Genomic DNA, 22500 nt, shown 5'->3' with positions numbered 1-22500 from the left:
ATGTATATATATAAATATATATATATATATATATATATATATATGTATATATACATACATATATATACATATATATATATATATATATATATATATATATATATATATATATATATATATATATATATATATATATGTGTGTGTGTGTGTGTGATTTCGAATTTTTGTCCTTATTCACTACCTAAATTGAAAATATGTACGTATGTGCAAATACATATATACTTTTATTCACAGCCATACGCACTGAAAAGTGCAATTTTGGTCAGAAATAGCCCAAAGCAAACGTGGATTGTGTGGATATCAACGAAGTCGAATAAAACAATATATTTTCCCAAATAACTGAGGCATCTTTTAATAACGAGGACCACCTGGACAATGGAATTTTTTAATATCCCAGAAATCTCAATCATTTTGCGGAAGATGTATGGCCGTAGTCAATATCTATAGATATTTCTATCATTTATTTCCCCCGAAACTGCCCCTATGTGACATGACTGTATTGCACGCGTTTTTATTCTTTGATGTCCCCTTTTCAAGTTTCAGTTTATGAGTTTAAATTTAGCCATGAAAGGATTCTTTAGAATATTGAGGACTCGATGATCGATTAGCAGGGAAACTGCTGTCACAACGGAAGTTGTCATGAACGCCGAGTGCAAACTTGATCCCCTATATTTAAAGGGTGAATCTCAGTTGAAGAGAAAAAGGGGTCTTTCACAAAACAACCCTTCGTCCATACAAAACTTGGTCCCGACCCGCACTTAAAGCAGAACTGTTGCTTCCTCTATTATTCTGTCTGATACGAAACCTCGCTCTCCTCTCTGAATGATCGCCGCTTTCAATGTCATGATATGCTGATACTACTGCTACTGTTGCTGCCACTTCAGCAGGTGCCATAGTTTGGACTTTGGAAGCCATGCAATCACTTTGGTTCAACTCCGAGGCTTCTGTAGCTGTTCATGAAAACCTCTGACGAACTGTGAAGTCTTCAAATCTGAGCGACTGTTGAAAGAGTAACGGAGGTTTATCAACATTACTGCGAGGCTGTAAACACAACATAGTCTGGATTCATCGGGATTAAGGTAAGACACCGCCGTCGTTTCTACCTGTTATGGAGAGCGGGAATAAAAAATTGTTCTCTTCCACACGGTAGAATCTGCAGAGAAATGCAATCGATGGAAGTGGTGTAGCTGGTTTTGATGCTACTACTGCTACAACTACCACTACGATATCTAACCCCCTACGTAGCTACTCGTGCCATCCAGCTTTAATAAATGTTTCCCACAGTCCCAGAGCACAGGGTGTATTTTTGTTACCGGAAAAGCAGAATTTAAACATTTGTATCTTAAGGGATATGAAATCTATAATTTGAGTTTCTCTCTCTCTCTCTCTCTCTCTCTCTCTCTCTCTCTCTCTCTCTCTCTCATTTCCCCTGTTTGCCAGATTCCCCGTTAAATCACCTGGAATTAACGCGTCGCTAAAACGGGGTCCCATCATTCTAATCTCATGTAAATTGAATGTTTCTTGCATCCTGCAAGTGAGAACCTATTTTGACTTTATTGACTTTCACCCGAACCTCTTGTTTTTGTTGTGGTTGCTTCCTTTCCATGCTATCTGTAATCAGCAGTGAACGTCTTTTATTCCACAGAAAGAGAGGTTTTTTTCCCCACCCCGTAACCGCTCGTATTATCACAATCATCTAGCATACAACTCTTCTTTTTAGCTCCGCTGTCACCAACAGGTTATCTGAAGACAATGGGGCCTTGGCAGAGCAGAGGTTTCTCTTTTATTTTTATTTTCACTGTGTCGTTATTCTTTTTGTCTCTTTTATTAAGAGAAACCAATAAGTGTTTCGGGTCTCCCATGCTACCCCAATTTTCTCTCACCATCTCTCTTCATTCTTGTGTAAGCTACACCAGGTTATTGTTATGCCAGATTAGTGTTGATCTAACACTAGATCAGTTAGATCAATCAAACTCTGGTTGAAATCTATCCATCTGTCTATATATCTCCTTGCAATCTGAGAGATCCTTCAACAAACCCCGTTGAAGAAATCTTTCTAAAACCATTTCACCAAACAAGCGATCTGACGAAATCGTGAAAGAAAGTGAAAGCCTTTTTTTTTAGGGGATGACTGAAATACTATCTCGCGATATCGGATTGAGAGGGGGGCTGGGTTGCCATAACACTCTTCTAAGCAAAGGATTGACGGGACGGGACAGACAGAGACAAGAAGAGGCGACGCTACTGCCGCCATCTTGAGCAGCAGTGTCGCGTCGCCTGCATTGTAGAACGGGGGCGGGGGTGGGTGGGTAGGCAGAAGGCTGGAAATGAGATCAAAGTTAATGCTGGTTTTAAATGTTTGGTGTTCCTTTTAGTGGAGATGCGATCATTACAATAAGTGGTATAAACATAATACTTAATTAGTATATTCTTTTGCATATTCCCCTTGCGTTTATTTTGTGGTTGCATCTCTCTCTCTCTCTCTCTCTCTCTCTCTCTCTCTCTCTCTCTCTCTCTCTATCAATTATAGAGATAGTCCTTTGGTTCCATTGGTTGTAGTTTAAAGCATTTTGTGGATGTATTGGTTCTCTCTCTCTCTCTCTCTCTCTCTCTCTCTCTCTCTCTCTCTCTCTCTCTCTCTCTCTCTCTCTCTCTTATAGAGATAAAGTCCTTTGGTTCCATTGGTTGTAGTTTAAAGCATTTTGTGGATGTATTGGTTCTCTCTCTCTCTCTCTCTCTCTCTCTCTCTCTCTCTCTCTCTCTCTCTCTCTCTCTCTCTCTCTCTATCAATTATAGAGATAAAGTCCTTTGGTTCCATTGGTTGTAGTTTAAAGCATTTTGTGGATGTATTGGTTCTCTCTCTCTCTCTCTCTCTCTCTCTCTCTCTCTCTCTCTCTCTCTCTCTCTCTCTCTCTCTCTCTCTCTCTCTCTCTCTCTTATCAATTATAGAGATACAGTCCTTTGGTTCCATTGGTTGTAGTTTAAAGCATTTTGTGGATGTATTGGCTCTCTCTCTCTCTCTCTCTCTCTCTCTCTCTCTCTCTCTCTCTCTCTCTCTCTCCTCTCTCTCTCTCTCTCTCTCTCTCTCTCTTATCAATTATAGAGATAAAGTCCTTTGGTTCCATTGGTTGTAGTTTAAAGCCTTTTGGCGGATGTATTGACTCTCTCTCTCTCTCTCTCTCTCTCTCTCTCTCTCTCTCTCTCTCTCTCTCTCTCTCTCTCTCTCTCTCTCTCTTCATTGTAATCCTCAATAACAATAAAATTCTTTTACTATAATTGTGAAGCCATTTTTCATCAATTATTACCCTCACTTTGTGTTGTTAGGTAAAACAATACATTTATAGTATGATTAAGCAATTGATGCTTGTTCAACTTTTCCTTTCAAATAGAGATTTGCCACAAAGATGGCACAACAAAATCGTAAACACAAGGGGATGCTCTGTTTTTTTTTTTCTATTATCATTAATATATCCTTTAATATTTGTCTATTTAAGTCAGGTTCTTTCACAAATCTATCAGTTTAATTTTCACATTTTATGCTTGATCTATATTCTTATTTTTCTCTTGGAGTTTGTTTGTTTCCTTTCCTCACTGGGTCTTTTTTTTTCCTGTTGAAGCCCTTTGGCTTGTAGCATCCTGCTTTTCCAACTAGGTGAACAAGAAAACCAATATTTCTTTTGGCATAAGATGCGGTTGTCTCGTCTAACAATTTTATTTTTTAGCTGTACCCGTCAAACTCTTCTTTTATTTTCCCTACTGCGTGGGCTCACAACAACAACTAATGCAGCCGTTTCTAGTCCACTGCAGGACAAAGCCTCAGACATACCAATTCATGTCTTTGGTTTGGCTTGTTTTGATCACCACGCTGGCCAGTGCGGTTGGCCCTGATTAATACAGCTTTGCTGATCATGGCAATACGTAAACCCTATCACCCCCTTAAGGTTTCCCCACTCACAAAGGGAATATTGTTAATTAATTATTCCATGGTTTTGTCATATATATTTACTTTACTTTTCACAAGCTGGCCTTCATCGCAAAATTCTTTTCACATTACACCTTAAAGATTTCTCTCTCTTTGGATCGAAATTGAAAATAATGAATGGGATGTGTCACCTTACTGTAAATAAATGATAAGACAGAGGTAACGTCTGTGAAAAATGTTTAAAGAAAAAAATGGTATTTGCTATTTTGTCATGTTTATTCTTTAGTAAACATTTGTCATAAATCGTTTCATTCAACCTAATATGAATTATCTATATTAACCGGTCCTCGTTTTCGTTACGTAACTTTCACAATCGGTTATTTAATTAAATATTTCTATATATTTTATTAGTGGTTGGGTCATTTGTAATGGTTTTCCTTTTCGATGGAATAATTAGATCGATATGAGCCAGATAATGAATAAGCCATCTGTTATTTAGTAAGAGTCCTGTTGTTTCTTGTCTTTAGTGAAATATCTTGGTGTTATTTTATTTGGATATTATCCTGCTCAGAAGAATCATGTTATTTGTATGACAGTTATCAGTTTTGATGACAATCCTTTATTCTTTGTAAAGTCAATAAATTGGATTTATTTATACGTTTCCCCTTAAGGATTATGTTTATCAAACTCCTTATTGTTTTCTATTATCGAACCAATGTTTACATCTACATTTATGGATAATGTTTACTTAAAAGTTATTCTTTTATCACTGCTGAGTAATTTATTTACCAGTTCTAGTTTTGTTTATCTCGTTTTACATTATTCAATAAAAACGTACAAATATGTCTTCCCATTAAAATATTCTTTGTCTTACTGAGGAAGATGGAGAATGTTTCTATATATTTTCCGTTTTACTGCTAATATCGATTTCTACCTATTTTTTTTCCTATTGTCGGAGTAGGTATTTACCAAAATTATTTTGGGTTTTTATTTATTTATTGCTGATTAAGGGATTTCCCTTTATCCCAGCTTTTTCATCGTCGAGTAAGATATTTGTTGAAATTATTCTTTTGTTTATATTTATTTCTTATTGCTAACGCTTACTAGGGTATTTAGATAAATCGTTTTATCCATTTTAGTCTTTACTGTATTATGTATCTAATAGAATATATTTTCCTTCTTTTCCACTGTTATTAATACCAATCAGATTAATATATGTATGCTCTCGACGTGACAGATGTTTGTGTAGACCGCTGCTTAATATTGAAAAGTATTTATCACTAATTGGGGAACCAATTAAAACCTCTCATATATAACAACGGAGTCATATGAAAAGAATGTCTTTTCATTCCTGGCGTGCCGATGAGGGTCGGATGCCAATTAAATTTTCGAATATTCGTCCAGCCAATCAACTGAAATACTAAATGCGAATTCCGCTGACCAACCGGTCTAATCATTAGATTAGCAAAGTGCTGCGTTTTTTTTTTCTTCTAAATATTTGTTTATGTTATCAATTTTTAAAGTAGATATAATGAGGGTACATTATTTTTTTTCCACTTTCGTCCGTTGCATGCAAGGGAAACAAGAGAACGAAAAATACCAACAGAATGCAACATGCGCGATAGATTTTCCTCGCAATCGAAACTCATTTATGTTGGCTTAAGGTCCTCCAGATAGCCATGGCCTCTCACTATTTCAGGCTGGAACTCATCCTGTGGAAGTCGTCTACAAAGCAACTTGGCCGCAAATCGTCTCTTAACTCGTGCTAAGTTCTCAAGGCGGTGCCTTGCAAAATTGCATTTCCTCTCCCAGTGCCGCCTCAGCCAATTTACCTGATAAATCAAGTTTATTCCCTTTTTTCTAGAAGGGGAGACTTTTAAGGTGTATGGAAATAGTGGTATTTCTAAGAACTTCGAGTGGTCGTTGTTGACGTTTTTCAACGATGTTCAAGTGGATCCAAGAGCTTTACGTCTTTTTCTTCTTTTGTAATAAATGCTGATATTAGCATTATTACTATTGCATCTGCCTATTATTATATCTATTTTAGTTTTAATCGTACTTGTTATGTTTCTTTTTATCTGCTTATATACTAGTCAATGAGTATAATTACTTCCACAAGCAGTAGCCTTAGAAGGAGCTTTGGTTGGTGTGCTGCTCATTCGAATCAATTTTAACCGTCTTTAAAGATTTCCAACTTTGCTCCCCCATTCCTGCAAGATCTTCTCCATCCCCTTAATGAGCTTGCCGCTATAAATAGCCAAGATGACGAGTCTGAGTTTGGGGGAAGTCAGATATCCTGCCGGGGCTGGATTTCGCCCCCCCCCCCCCCCCCCCCCCCCCGCCTCCCTGTGCTCCCGGGTAGTCGTTTGGGTCCTCTCCAGTGCTCCACAAAGATGAAGTCTGGTACATTTTCTTCTTCCACAGTGTAACAAGGGCGTGGTCAGGAATTACAGTAAGAAAAGTAGATTTCATGATTTTTTAAAATCAAATGAAGGAAGGTAATCCCAGGTAATTCATCGGGGAGTGAAAGCTTTTGGAAAGGAAAAAAATATTTATCTTTTTGTGACTGAAAGACATTTCTAAATAAAGAAGTAAAATATATTTCCAAATAAAGAAGTAAAACATATTTTCAGATGAAAAAATAATAAATTTTTTATACGATGGAAAGAGCCTTCAGAATAAGGAAGTGCGTTTTATTTTTAGGTGATGGACAGATATTTGCAAATAAAGATTAAGGCTATTTCTTGATGAGGGAAAGATTTTTCCAAAGAGAAATGTACGGTTATGTTTAAACGGTGAAAATGTGTTCGAAAATAAAGAAAGAAGGTATTTCTAAATGAAAAGATTTTTCGTAATATGGAAAGTATTTTTAGCTGATAAAAAAGATTTATGGTAACAAAGAAAAAAATTTAAATCTATTTGAAGGAAGGGTTCATGGAACTAAAGAAAGATAATGGGAAGCTTCTTGGAAGAAAGGGGTATAGATGAATTTTTTTTTTTCGGATTTAGAAATGGGATGATTAAAAGATTCTTGGGAAAGAAAGAAATTCCTGACAACCAACATTTAAAAAGGTCTGACACAGGTTTGATGGTCTTTGAACGAGAGAAAACTTTTCGATATAAGTGGTAAGATAAAGCCAGGCGTAGAGTTTATATACCTTTCATTAGAGCTCGTTCGGTGAAGAGTTTGCCCATTTTCGACTCTCATAGATGGGAACTTGTCTAGCTATTTTGTTTCGACTTGGGCCAAATAGGATAATTTTGACTGGTTTATTGTCACTGTTTCAACCATTGAACTCGTTGCTCAAATTGCTTCTGGTTATGGTTCTTTAGTTGTTGATTGTGTACAGTTTTCGTGTATTTTGACGAAAAGATTCTATACTGATAATTATAGAGATCATCTTCAATTCCAGCACTAGGTGTAATTTTCTTGTAGCGCACAGTAGATATTTTGAATACTCTTTAATTTTTTATTTTATTTAATTTTTTATTTTTGTATACATAAATTAAATGTTACCGGCGTCAATGACCTTAGATGTCAGAATGCCTGAAAACTTTAAATCATTCATTCATTCATTCATACACATTTGTTTAATGAATAACATTACTTGTCATCTCGTATCTATTATTCCATTTCCTATAAAGAAAAAAAAATCTGATAAGAACTTAGGATGAAGGAAGAATAAGTCAAGATTCTATACTGATAAGGATTCAAAATCCTCTTCAATTCCAGCACTAGGTATAATTTTTATATAACGCACAAGAGATAATTCACAAGCACTTGTTTAATGAATAACCTTACATGATATCTCTTATTTATTATCCCCTTCCCCCTAAAAAACCTCATAAGAACTTAGCATAAAGGAGAAAAAATGTCCTTGGCTCGAAAGTAAAATGCTGGTAGGATACGTCAGGTAAAAAAGAATTAGTATTAAGACCAAGGCAACAGTCAATATCTCAAACTGACGGGATGTTGCACGCAAGTTGCATGCAATCACGCCACTCAATATGCGATCGAACGGGCCATTTTTCCATTTCCAAGTGAATATCAATGGAGGGACGCATATGAACGAGTCTCTCTCAAAATCCTGGAGTTTCTTCTTCTTTGAGTTCTCTGATTTCCCTTGCGGGGTTTTACCCCTTTGTGATATTCGTCCTCGTGTTTCTTTCGGGTTTCTAAGCTCCCTTTGGTCCTTCAGCATTCCTTCTGTTAGTATTTTTTCTGCTGTCTTATCTTGTAATCTGGGCTATTTTGATGGCGTATTGACCTTCTCTCCCTCTATATTATTTAATCCTAACTTTGTAATGTTCTCTCTTTGATCTTCTATTTTTTGAGTTATTTGCTAGAATTACCTTATTAATCGACTGGTTTACTGTAAGGTGGATTTACATTTTGGATGTTTGATTCGTACTGTCCGTCGTTTTTCTGTTTTGAGTTATTGAAATTAAACATTTTATCTCTTTACGATATATTGTTTGATGCTCTCAAACCAATAGTTTCAAGTATCGCAACTTTTGTTTGTTTATCTTTAGACTACTAAGTATTTTAATGCAAGTAAGCTACATTTTCTTTACATTCGGTTATGGAATCTTGAACTTTAAACGTCAAAATATTGTTCTATTTTTTAAATTTCATTCTAAATGTTATAAATTATTATTCTTAAATCATTGTCTCAATCGCCTATCTTCCTTTGGATCTATTATAACAACTTTAATCCTTACTCTAAAATTAAATTCAGAAAAGGCCAGCTGGGCATTGATCTGCCTTTTCATTGTAAAACCTCCATCTCGAAGCAATTTCGCATTTTGGATTAGATTCTGAAGACCTCGCTTTAAAGGCATTTTTCTCTCGGATTAAGAAACCATATCTTTATTCATAATCATTTAAATAACTTGCCTTTTGGTTTTAGAACCACTGTTGAAATATTTTGTAGACTTCTGATAATTTTTTCTTCACAGCTGTAATTTTACATTTTGTATCCAAACATTCATCTAAATGTTATTATGAAACATCCTGGAATACTTTCCTGATTTTTTTTTTATCTTTTTTTATTTTTTGCTTTTTTGAAATCATCATTACAGTGTCTTACTAATTTTCACTTTAGAGATTTGCTTTGCTCAATTTATTCTTGGTATTATTCGACTTTTCGTTTCCGTAACATTCATAGTCGTACCACTCAGCATTTTTAATCTTGATAGTTTTGTTTTGAAATGTTTTCTTTTTTTAATTCATTGATGTAATAATTTTTGTGTATCTGTATCTTCCATTATTATGCTCTGTGATTCTTTAGATTGTAGAATGATCTTCCTAATGTAATCGGTGGAACTTCAGACGCTCAAACTTGCAACGAAGGATTTTATAGTTATATATGACATATCTATTTTAACGTCGTTACTGATCTTAATACATTTTATGTTTTTTGTTCATTACTTCTCATATATAGTTTATCTAATTATTGCCAAGATCCTTGGACATGATGTGTCGTAAAATGCTAGTGGCATTTCTAAATTTATATCAGAAGCAGGTCTTCTTGACGCTATTTAACTTCTATAACGTATTACTTTTCTGATTTTAATCGAATATTCTTTTAATCTTTTATTTATAGATAAACGATATCGGCGTCAATGACCTTGAATGTCACGATGCCAGAGAACTTCAAATCATTCGTTCATTCCTTTCCTCCCGGGTATTTCCCTGTTGGAGCCGTTAGGCATATAGCATCCTATTTTTGCAACTACAGTTGTAGCTTAGGCAATAATAATAATAATAATGATAATAATAATAATAATAATGATAATAATGATAATAATGATAATAATAATAATGAAAATATTTATCGCTGCGCCTTTCATTTAAAGTTTTATGTTACGAAATAGACTAAGCCCATGTTTAGTGGCCAGCTTGGGAGCGTCCTTATGTCGCTTCATAGATTCTATCCTTCAGAAGTCTGTGTCCCGTTATTCAGTTATATTGCCTTACCATCTGGAGTTATCTATCATGGAGTTGTGTTCTCTCTCATTGCCAAGGATACAGCACTCTGTTGCTATGGATATTGCTTACAGACTATCTGCAATAAGTCCCTTGGAGGTATTTTTGGCAAGACCTTATGGAATTCTAAAGAGGAATGATGGCTCTTTACTGGCTATATATTACTTTTTCTTCGTAATGATAGCAAGATTCATATAATCAATGTTTTAGATTGTTGAATTTATTTCCAATTAACAAGTAATTTTTTTTTCTAAATTTCCTATTTTTTGCAATTCCATTTTATAGTCTCCATTTACTCATTAAGGTCAGTATTTATTTAAAGTCCAAGATTCTGGGGCCATCATCAAACGGTCTAACGTCCCTCTTTGACATTTAAGCAAATTATTTACACTAAATGAGATTATATTTTATGAACGTTAAATTAGATTTGGCGTTTATTAGAGAATTATTTATATAGTGTATTTGTACGTAGTCTCGGAATACGGGATTACCAATATTGAAACACACACACACACACACACACACACACACACACACTCTCTCTCTCTCTCTCTCTCTCTTTAGAGAATTAAAGTGGGTGGGGAGGTTACTCAAAAAGGTCATGATCGTAAGAACAATAAGGATCCAAAGTAGTTTTAATATACAATATAATAGAGCTTTTATACAGTAGTAAAAATCATAAGAAAAGTGGCATTTGCACGTCAAAGAAATACAGTCTCAAATTTTTCTTCCTAGATTGCACACACACACACAAACACACACACACACACACATACACACACACACACACACACACACACATATATATATATATATATATATATATATATATATATATATATATATATATATATATGCATATACTGTATATATACTGTGTGTGTTAGTGTATATGAGTTTCCTCGCTGTCATTTATGTACTCGCAATTACTCTTGGTACTGGAAAGTGAGGGAGAGAGAGAAATGTGTTTGTAAACATCAAAATCTCGCTTAATTTATCAATTGTAAGATAAAGACATTTCCATACCTTTACTAAAGCATCGCTTTTGTATGTTTTAAGTTCAGCTTAGTAAAGTTTTAAATCCCCTATCTCTATTTTTGGTCTCCAATTCGTATCCAATGACTTATATTTTCTCATTTGCACTATTTACATCACTGTTGACTTGGCCAACTTATGTGCTTATTTATTGATAGTGTATACGAACCGTCAAAAATGACGGGTAAATATTTAGATTCATATGCACACACTTTCAATCCTTCACGCCCTCCCCCTCTCCTAACTACAACACGGCAGTTGTGGTTTCCAAGTGTACCTCTCGGGGTATCCCCTTTCACTAGTGTATGACTACTACCTCTCCCCTCAACTCGAGGGATGGTGACAGTCCGAGGAGTTACACGTCGGGCAATGTCGCTCAGCGTGACCGGAAAGAAATGTATTTATACATATATAGTCAGACACTTGCTAATAAGTAAGATTTTAGAGAGCAGTTTTTTTAGGCTGTCTTCTCTGTAGACAGTAGTTAGGTGTTCCAGAGATTCAATCCGCAACAAAGACAATCGTCCATTTTTATGTTTCTGTTCCTAGATCTTGTTTCTAGTTTTACACGAGCCTTTGTTAATAACAACCTTCCTTAAAAGGCTTACCAGAAGTTTTCTTTATAACGCAGCCTCTTCAAAAACCAATTGGGGCCTTACGCACGGTGCGTTGAAACTTTTTTCTTCTAATATTGTGGATAGGGTTGAGCTATTGTCCACTTACAGCTCTTGAGGTCCACTTCAGAGTAAAAACTCGTACATATGAGGAGTTCCTTTCCCCTATATGTTAGTGCAGTGCCTACCCGCCTTATGAAGCTATTTCTGTTATTCATATGGCCCTTTTTATGATAATAAGATGTAGAATGATTTTTCTTGATATTTTTTCTTTCATATTTTATTATGATTTGTTTTTTATATATATTTTTTTCCTTGTTGAAGGAGAAACTCTTAGCATCCTAAAGGATAAAAACACTTGTGTATTTACTTTATTATCTTTTATAAATGAAAAGGATATCTGAATACTACTATTGTAATAGGGTAAGAATTGCTGTGCATTAAATTCCTTATTCATTGTCTGGATATTAATCTTTGGCACGGTCGGTCTGTTAGCATCTTTATGTAAGCTGTTTGAAAAACATTCTTTATTCTGATCACCTTCTGTATTCAAAGCTTCCTAGTCTGTACTATCCACTATGACTTCAGGTTTAAAGGTCACCCATGAATGGCAGAGGTAAGGGGCTGTGACAGTGCCCAAGAAACTGACTATATATACATATTATCAGCACCCAGTCTCCCTCTCTACCCAGGCTAGAACCAGGGAGGGCCAGGCAATGGCTGCTGATGACTATAGACTCCTCCAAATCCCTCATACTTCGTTCACAAGAGTGGTGAGTTTGCAGACATTACCAGAAACTATCGAGCTTGCGTGGGTCTCGAACCCCAGTCCAGCGAAGGCTAAGCAGGGACATTTCCAATAGGTTATCGCAACCCTAGATGGGCTGATTGCGTAGAGAGAATGGGAGACAATATTACTAGACAGGGATGGGTAAATATAGTAAATTATTAAGTTATAATGAAACTATGATAAGTAAATAAAGTCATGATAATATTCGCAATTAATATCTAATAGTTGGGAGGGGAAAGGGTTAGGGGAAGAGAAGTTAAAGTATTCTGATGGTTGAGTTCCTTTATCTTTATTCCTGGAATGGCGCTAAAGCTGTCGGTGTTATTGCATGAGGTTCAATCATTTATCTGCCAGTGAATGGACACGTCACGGGTAATGCATATTTTCATGTTGTTGAAGTTTCTTGCCGAAATGAGTGGTGAAATATTTGCATGACAGAATATTTGCTCTCTTTGCGATGCATATTTGATACTGTTAAAGTTTCCTTGGATTTTATTAAACAGGACTAACAAAATGAGTGGTGAAATATTTGCATGAAAGACTATTTTTTTTCTTTGCTCATGTAAACAAGAAGACTAGAATAGATATGAAAATATATGGATACCCGCCGTCAGAGAAAATAAATGTGGCATTTAAATCTTTTTACCGTCTTATTAAAACAGTGAAGGGAAATTTGCCACTGTAATTTAATACCAAATGGGATTTCGACCCTATTTATTAGAACTCAGTTAAATGAAAAGCCCAGAAGTCGCGAGATTAATTTGACGCTGGAAGGAAATAAGTCCTCTTAGAATTCCCAATTTCCCACTCCCCATTAGCCTAATAATTATTTTTGTTCCCAAGATGCGAATGGATTGTCAGTAAAATAATATTATCACTTAATGTGATTGAGTATGAGTACATCACATGCATCTAGACATTGGATTTTTTGACGTTGTTAATAGTTTATATATATTATGACATATCTGTTTTGACGTTGTTACCTTTTTTAGAATGATTTATTGTTAATTTGTTCTCTTCATTTATTTATTTCCTTATTTCCTTTCCTCACTGGGCTATTTTTCCCAGTTGGAGCCCCTGGGTTTATAGCATCTTGCTTTACCAATTAGGGTTGTAGCTTGGATAGTAATAATAATAATAATAATAATAATTAAGATTAGGTGGCGTATTGCATTCCCTCTAATTGAGCTCAATCTTATAATATTCTGAAGTGATAAGATACCATTCTCTTTGTATAGTGTTGCTCTCTAAAGGCTCTTGCTCATCTAGATGCACTCAGTATTAATTCCACCGTTGGAGAGGCACCGAGAAGTCAATCAGAGAAATTAGTTGCTCGTTTCCAAAAAGAATTCCGGAGCATTGATCATTTTTGTCGCAAGATCTCCCACCACAGTTTCGAGGAGTTGAATGCCGTCTAATTACGTCCTTTGTATCATGAATATTCATCAAATCCGACTTGTATAATAAGGGGAGGTAGTTCTTATGTGGTTTGGATAAATTATTTCCAGTTATTTGGAACTTTAGGAACCTATGGTTATGGTAAATTATTTGTTTTCAACATGAAAAATACTAGTAATTAAAGAGAGAAACAGTTTCTTTTCTTAGAAATAAGATCAGTGTTTTATTTTGCGTAGAAATAAAACGTACTTTCCATTTTTATAACTCAAAGATTGATTATTTGTTGTTGAAAATTATCGTGCACTTTTCTTGAAATGTTCAGTAGATAAAATAAGTAAACAGTATTTTGAAAAGAAGTTGGCAGTATTGGCCTGGTAAATCTCTAGTGAGAGGTGGGAGTCGAATTAAGGTTGTCATTCAAAATTCTGGGATTTTGAAAAGCGAAGTATGAAGAGTAATATATTTTCCATTGAGAACTTAAATCCACGCGATTAAGAAAAAAATTGAGAAGAAATTATATATAAAATCTGAGGCCAGAAGATGAATTTTTTTTTTAATGCAGTTCTGAGTTCTGACGAGTAGAAGGATTGAGAAACCACAAATGCAATGTAGTAGTAGGAAACGAGAAATTTAGATGATTTAAACCTCATCAGAGGCTATAGCCAGGTGTCATCATAGATATTGTTACTTCGTTGATCAAAAGATAGACAAATACTTATATACCCTGAGAATTACTGTTAAAACCCCTACTGTATTTAGTTTTATCAGAAGAAATCGGATCCTCTGACCACGTTTTTTTTTTTTTTTTCACAGATAGTCCTTTGAAAACATTAATTTAAGGTAAATCAATAATGATAAAGCGACGAATACTACTACTACTACTACTACTACTACTACTACTACTACTACTACTACTACTACTACTACTACTACTACTTTATATTTGTATACGAAATAATGGGTGTTATATTTTTTGAAAAGGTTATAGGCTCACATGAAGTTAAACGAAAAAACAACTGTCCCTTCATTGAAATGTGGTGGTTGGCTTCTAAACTATTTGCGGAACATTAACCCATTTCCGAAAGTGGTCCATTTACTTAATGTTCTGTTTTGTCCACGGCTCGGTCCATTTGCGCAAATAGGTTAATTATATAACGAATGGGAATTTGCATGCACATTGAATTAGCATAAATTGGTTGGCCTCTAGGCAAAGGTGGATCGAATCCGAATTGACTTCAAACCTAATCAATTTGGAAAAGAAAAATACGCAACGAATAATGTTCTTATTTTCCAAATGTTTACATGTATATATATATATATATATATATATATATATATATATATATATATATATATGTATATATGTATGTGTATATATATATATATATATATATATATATATATATATATATATATATATATATATATATATATATATATATATATATATATATATGTATATATATATATATATATATATATATATATATATATATATATATATATATATATATATATATATATGTATGTATTACAAATAGCAATATTCTAATTTATACATACTAGTAATTCTATCAGCTGAACATATATTCAATCGCGAAAGGTTTGAAATACTTACATCCTGAAGTGCTCGAGTTGGGTCGTCTCCGCTGAAACAGAAAAAAAACCAAAATAATAGTAGAATAATTGTCATGCAGCATGCATTAAATTTCCCTGAAATATAGCCACAATTTTGGTGAAATATATCAGTGTTACCGTCAATTACATGTGAAATATTATTGAAGGGTTAGAAATGGAAAATGAAAATAGAAGAAGAGTCACAGTTCTGCCATGGGTCAGTGGATGTAATCAGTGTCCATGGAAGCGTACATTTTTGTATCGGCGCTTGAATGTATATGACATTTAAATGCTGCTGTTTTGAAAGGATTTAGAGCCAGTGGTCGGTGAGGAGAAAAAAAAAATCTTTGTTAAATGATTAAATTACCTGGAACTCTGGATAGGGAGGATATTACGTGTAATGTTCGAGCAACGCTTTGTTATTTGTAACCAATTTTATTCCCAAAATTATTTTTCTAAAAGAGGAATTATTCCCATGGAAAAATTAGTATTTTTTAGGGAAATGATTTGGATAGAGTGGTTGCCAATCTATTCTATAGTAGCAATCTTAGCCACAGTTATTAAGGCGATATGATTTCACAGCAGTTCATTTGGTCGTTATACTCAAGCAATACATATTTTTATTAAAAAAAAAGAAATGCCGAAACAAGTTATGTTCGTACATCCTTCAATACTACAGATAACTTACTGATGTGTTTTTATTCAGAGAGTGTACATTTCTTATGAAATGATAATGCAATTATATATATATATATATATATATATATATATATATATATATATATATATATATATATATTTTATATATATATATATATATATATATATATATATATATATATATATATATGTGTGTGTGTGTGTGTGTGTGTGTGTGTGTATGTACAGTATATATATATATATATATATATATATATATATATATATATATATATATATATATATTATATATGTATATATATATATATATATATATATATATATATATATATATATATATATATATATATATATATATATATGCTTGTGTGTGTGTATTGCATACTCATTATGAAAAGCAATACAATGTTGTGCTAACTAGAAATGAAAGGCAAGGTCTCTATGCCTCTGCGGGCATGAATGCTAGCGACCTTGCCTTTCATTTAAAGAGAGACTTTCAATTCCAATGTAACATATATATATATATATATATATATATATATATATATATATATATATATATATACATATATATATATATATATATATATATATATATATATTTAATGTGTGTGGACGTGTATTAATCGTGATGACATTCATTTCTTCTTAACTTCATCTGCTTTTAGATAGGCTCATCATTATGTCTTGAATTCGAATATTAGATAGATTAAACCATTTCCGTTCGTAAGGGAAATTGAATCCAGCCATGGGTTAATTAAGATTGGTGTTAATGACCATTGCATTCATGACGCCATGTAACCTATTATCATTCATTTGCGAAACTAATAGTTAGACAACACTTAACCCTCTATGCTACAAAGATATATTTGGCTCAAGTGACACTCTTATTTCCGTGTGTTCATTTCGAATCCCACGATGAGAAAAATGCTTATCATTCATTTCCATTTGTTTTTGTAGAAATTGAGTTGTTAAGATACCGCTATGGTTATGCATATTTTAATGTATTTTTTTTCGTATAAGTCTAACATTACTAAACGCATTGTTACAATAACAATTACATATATTTTCTGTTTCAGACAGAAATCAAATGAAACAATCTCTTTATGTATCTTATTTCATATGCAATGGGAAAGGATTAATTTCATATAAAGTTAAAAATGAACGTGGAATGGACTTATTCAGTGCTTATTTTAGTAGCTTCAAGTCATCAAATAAAATGTGTAAAAATTAAGATAACATATATAATGAGAAATCTGTTTACATATCTGATGTCAGATGAAACCATACAATCAAATTAGTATCCTATAATTTTTATCTTTTGGTTTTGTTTTTAAACAAAATTAAGAACAAAAAACCTTGAACAAATAAAAGTTGCTTGACTGGAAGCGTGATAAAATCCAATATTTGATCTCTTATTGCTGTTGGACGGTTTTCGGAAAAGTAAATGATAATAAAAAAATCTGGACTTGGAATCTCTTGACCTGAAATATCAAAGATGAATAAAACTTCTGTGGATTATTTGGGAAGAGAAAAAATGACACCAAGCAAAAGGCATCAAAGGTAGCTGACCGGAAACAATGATGAATTGGCGAATCCATCTTGAAGAGAAGGTCGTCATTATAGACTTTGTCATTTCTCATATTTCCAGATGTTCGAGAAACGACTGACCTTTTCTCGAAAATAAATCTAATGCAGAAGACTGCCTGCTGCTTTTGATGACTGGTGTAATGTTTCGATCACTGTCAGAGGTCTTCATTGATAACGCGATTTTGCAGTTAGTAAATATATCTGCAATTTATTTTCTTCCATCTTGATCCTTACTATATATTAGATGTTTACATGCGCATCGCTTGGACATATGCATCTAATTTGGTTATCATTATGCTATTGGTTTTTCATTATGTCCCTGTTGGATAATCTTTATTCATGCCTTCATTAAAGTTAAGTGGGAGATTTTTATTCAAAATATAATTCCTGCTTGCTTACTTTAATAATCAGAGATGCATTGTTCTAAGACTATTTGAAGATGTTAATGCCAATGAACTGATAAATTTTTTTTTTTTTTTTTTTTTTTTTTTTTTTTTTTTTTTTTTTTTTTTTTGCATTGGTATGTACATAACCCAAATCGTCGTTGGTTGATTTCAATGGAATATTTAGGGAGGGGTACCTTTGGGTCAATGAATTTGGCTAACATTTGGGAGCGCCCCTAATCCGGTCACAGTTTCCTGATAGTTTTGCATCTTCACTTCCTAATTCTGATTCTATTATTTGTTTGATATATAAATGAATATTTCCCCATTTTGAAACTCTTTTTGATATCTTGACAAGGTGATTTTAACCTTTAAATTTAATTGCGAGCGTCAATTAATTTTCTGCAATCTAACGTCTTCGATTGGAGAGAAACGAACGAATGTCTCTTGCGACCCTGTGACCTTCCGATCAGCTGTGAGGTCTTTGAGGACTCATATCTTGACGGCGACCTTCTAAAGAGTGGTGGGCGTTATTATATTTGATACTAGATAGAAAGCCATTCCCGTATGTGCATGCGTCTTTGTTTAAGTTTGTTATAATGTATTTTCAACATTCCTTTATTTTGTTCTTTACCTCCTGGTTAGTGATCTATATGGTTTAATCGTATTTAATTTGTCATACGTGTTTGTGAATCCGAAAGTACGTCGATTCGAAATCATATTAATATAATGATTTTAGTGGTTTTACTTTAAATGGAGATTGAAGTGAGTAGCAACGTAGACTGGTCAATAATTCGCCGTCAAGCTATTAATGATAATGCATTTTATATGCATTAATCATTATATATTACTGCACAAATTTACAGATGCATAGTCATGTATACATAAGCAGACGTATGCTAACGTTAACGCTCATTAGCCCAAATACACAACAAACAGGATATATATATATATATATATATATATATATATATATATATATATATATATATATATATATACATATACATATACATATGTATATGTATATGTATATATATATATATGTATATATATATATATATATATATATATATATATGTGTGTGTGTGTGTGTGTGTGTTTGTGTGTATGTAATTTCAAATTAATGATCTTGAGGAGGTGTAATAGAAACACGAAAGAGATTGGTCCATATCGTGTTTCCCATTTTCCTCCAAGCACATATATAACATGTTTATATATATATATATATATATATATATATATATATATATATATATATATATATATATATATATATATATATATATCAATGTCCCCATTCCAGTTAAAGGTCAAATAAATGACTATTTCAAGGAGAAAGTTACTGTGGAGGTGACCCCGTATTAAAGATGAAATGTTGGGCAGCATCAACTTTCCTATTTCTCTTAAATTCGACCACAGGTCATTTCTGTTTCCCTTTAGAGGCCTTCTGGATCTGGAGGGGCCTCGTTTTGCCATCGACTCGTTTCACCCTTCTCCCAATTTCATTTTGGAAAACGGCAGCTCTTTGTCGTGTCCCTCGCTTTGGTTCTTTCCTTCTTTATGGTACATCTCGGATATTGGTTTTTGCGTACTTGTGCTTAGCTTATGTTTCTTTGTGCTTTGATTAGCAATTTTACATTTAGATAAAGCTAATCGATAGATTAGTTAATTGCATATTGTGTTTCTTGCCATTTTATTTCAATCAATTTTATTATGTATCTATTCTGAATCCCTTTTAAGAAATATTTGTTGTGGACCTTTTCCAAGTCTTCTGTTTATATATTTCATACTTCTTTTGTTTAGTGTTTCATCAATTTTGGTTTGATTGTGTTTGCGAATGTCTTGGGTTTTTAATTTGTTTATTGTTTTGAACAGTTATGCTAATTCTTTAGAAATCTCTTTCTGCTTTTCTTTTTACTGACAAGTATAACATATCCAGCAATGCGTAGTTCTCTTGTCCCTGTTGTTAATCCCATTTTTTGTTGTTGTCTTCATCAGGACGTAGTTGAATTAAATCAATTATGTTGTGTGCCTCACCGAGGCTCTTGCCTTAAAAAGAAGGGAAAATACTTTTTGGGGAATATTTCCACTAAGAGAACTTTCCATGTTACGCTGCAAATAATTAACGACGAATAATTTAATTACTGACGAATAATTTGATTTAGGTCAGAGTCTTGTTGCACAGACGTACCACAAGGGAAAAACAGGGGACTAATGTAACGTATAGGTTATCTTCCATAGCATAGATTTTAAGAGATAGAGGGTGCTAGGCCTGTGGGCCCTTTTGCTTTGTGGCATTCTGAAATGAAGATTCATCGAATAATATGCTGTTAGATTATTTTACATGTGTGACTTATATAATTCTCACAACCTGAAAACAGACAGACAAACACATCGTTATATAGCTACATGTGTATTATATATACAGGGATGTATACATATGTACATATATATATATATATATATATATATATATATATATATATATATATATATATATATATATATATATGTATATATGCATATATATATATAATATATATATATATATATATATATATATATATATATATATATATATATATATATATACACACACACACACACATATATATATATATATATATATATATATATATATATATATATGTATAATTCCTGGAGCTATTCAAGTACGAGTTAGCTAAACCCATGTTCCCTCATTAATTCCATTTGATGCTGGTACCCAATCATTACAGCTTAATTGGTGGGCTGCAAGTCAAGGTAGTACCATGAAGTAACAAATGGCACCCTGGTGCGCTCTCTCTCTCTCTCTCTCTCTCTCTCTCTCTCTCTCTCTCTCTCTCTCTCTCTCTCTCTCTCTCTCTCTACATATGTGTATATATGATAATTAGGCACATTTAGACTAATTTCAAATAAGCCATATATTATACACCACCTAATATCTGGAATCTCTCTACCTCGAGATCAGAGAACTAAGGGGGAATCAACTCAAAGATAATAGCTTCTGGTCGAACCCAGGCCCAAAAAACTGAGGTTCCATTGACTTAGATTAGTTGGTAAGTCAATGGAACCTCAGTTTCTTGAGTCCCTGGCAGTCCAGAAGCTATTATCTTTGAGTTGATTCCCCCTTGGGTCTCTAATCCCTAGGTAGAGAGAATCCAGATATTAGGTGTATAAATTACATAGGCCTCAGATATAAGCATATTCATGTTTGGTGTTTGACCAGTTTTTATCACCACTCTGGCCACCGTAGATTGATGATGGTGAAAGACTTTGGTCTTACCTCTCACAGCATACCAACCTAGTATGAGTGGACCTGACTAGTGCAGCTTTGGTGATCATGACGATACACAAAACCTTTCACCACGTTAAGGTATCCTCACTCAGAAGGGATATATATATGAATATATATATATATATATATATATATATATATATATATATATATATATATATATATATATATATATATATATATATATATATATATATATTCTCGGTTGCTTGCATTTGTTCGCCTGCATCACCGTCTATTGATGGTAATAAAAAAAAATCGACTTAAAAAAGAAAAATAATCACAATTACATTTGAGATGCGAAAATAAGATGGATACGAGTCGACGCTGGTTGCAGAGAGTGAGCCTGAGCTTTCTGGCAACGAGCGCAAGCCCACTCGACTCTCTTCTCGAGTGGCTTACTTGAACAGGAGGACGAGAAGTAAAAATGCTTAGGCGCTTTTCTCGTGTGGTTGTTTGATGCTAACAAACACTACGCCGAGAGAGCTTCTTCTACTTAATGGAGAACCTCCGAGATATATCTTTCTTCAAGGAAGCAAGGCGCGAGCCTTCTCGGAAATTATCGGAGGACTTGAGGCTACTTCAATTCGGTCGGAGGCTGTCATTGGCATCGATTGGATTTCTTGATTGGTTAATGTTGTATTTTTTTTGAGGGTTTATTTTTTATTAGGTCAAACCGGATACGTATGATCCGATTAAATGAAACGACAAATTCTGAAAGTTCAGCTTATTTATGTTATTTACATTTTGCATGGGTGTCGCTTTTGGTTTTTTGTGAGATTGTACTCTTAATACTTATCTCATTATGTTTTTGTCTAAAAGATAGAAAATACTCTACCACTGACCATATATCTATAATCATCAAGGCTCCGCACTCCACAAACAAGGAATTTCAGTGACAAATCTTTCTCTTACCATTCGAAGAGCGTTAGGCACAACAAAATACAAATATTTATTCAGTTAATTTAGATGACTTCTGAAGTCGCAGGTTACATGATTTTTACTTTGGAAAAGTAGTTTCTAGGTTGTGGTGATCGATGTGGTAACGTCCCTGACTGGTGAACGCCAGAGTGGGTTCGAGTCCATCTCAAACTCGATCGTTTCTTTGGTCACTGCAACCTTACCATCCTTGTGAGCTAAGGATGGGTGGGGTGTAGGGGGAGCTTATAGGTTTATCTACTGTGTCATCAACAGCCTTTGC

General features: G+C 33.7%; 1 protein-coding gene across 1 annotated transcript in view; it reads right to left on the bottom strand.

Annotated features, from left to right (window-relative positions):
- LOC137630529 (uncharacterized) overlaps positions 1–22500 on the bottom strand; it is a 315029-nt gene that overhangs the window by 153614 nt on the left and 138915 nt on the right. Inside the window, exon 4 of the mRNA XM_068362046.1 lies at positions 15367–15397. Coding sequence (XP_068218147.1) covers positions 15367–15397 — 31 coding nt within the window. The remainder of the gene's footprint in view (positions 1–15366; positions 15398–22500) is intronic.

Source organism: Palaemon carinicauda, chromosome 38, assembly GCF_036898095.1.
Source record: "Palaemon carinicauda isolate YSFRI2023 chromosome 38, ASM3689809v2, whole genome shotgun sequence".
Classification (NCBI taxonomy): domain Eukaryota; kingdom Metazoa; phylum Arthropoda; class Malacostraca; order Decapoda; family Palaemonidae; genus Palaemon; species Palaemon carinicauda.
This window is presented reverse-complemented; position numbering and strand designations above follow the sequence as displayed.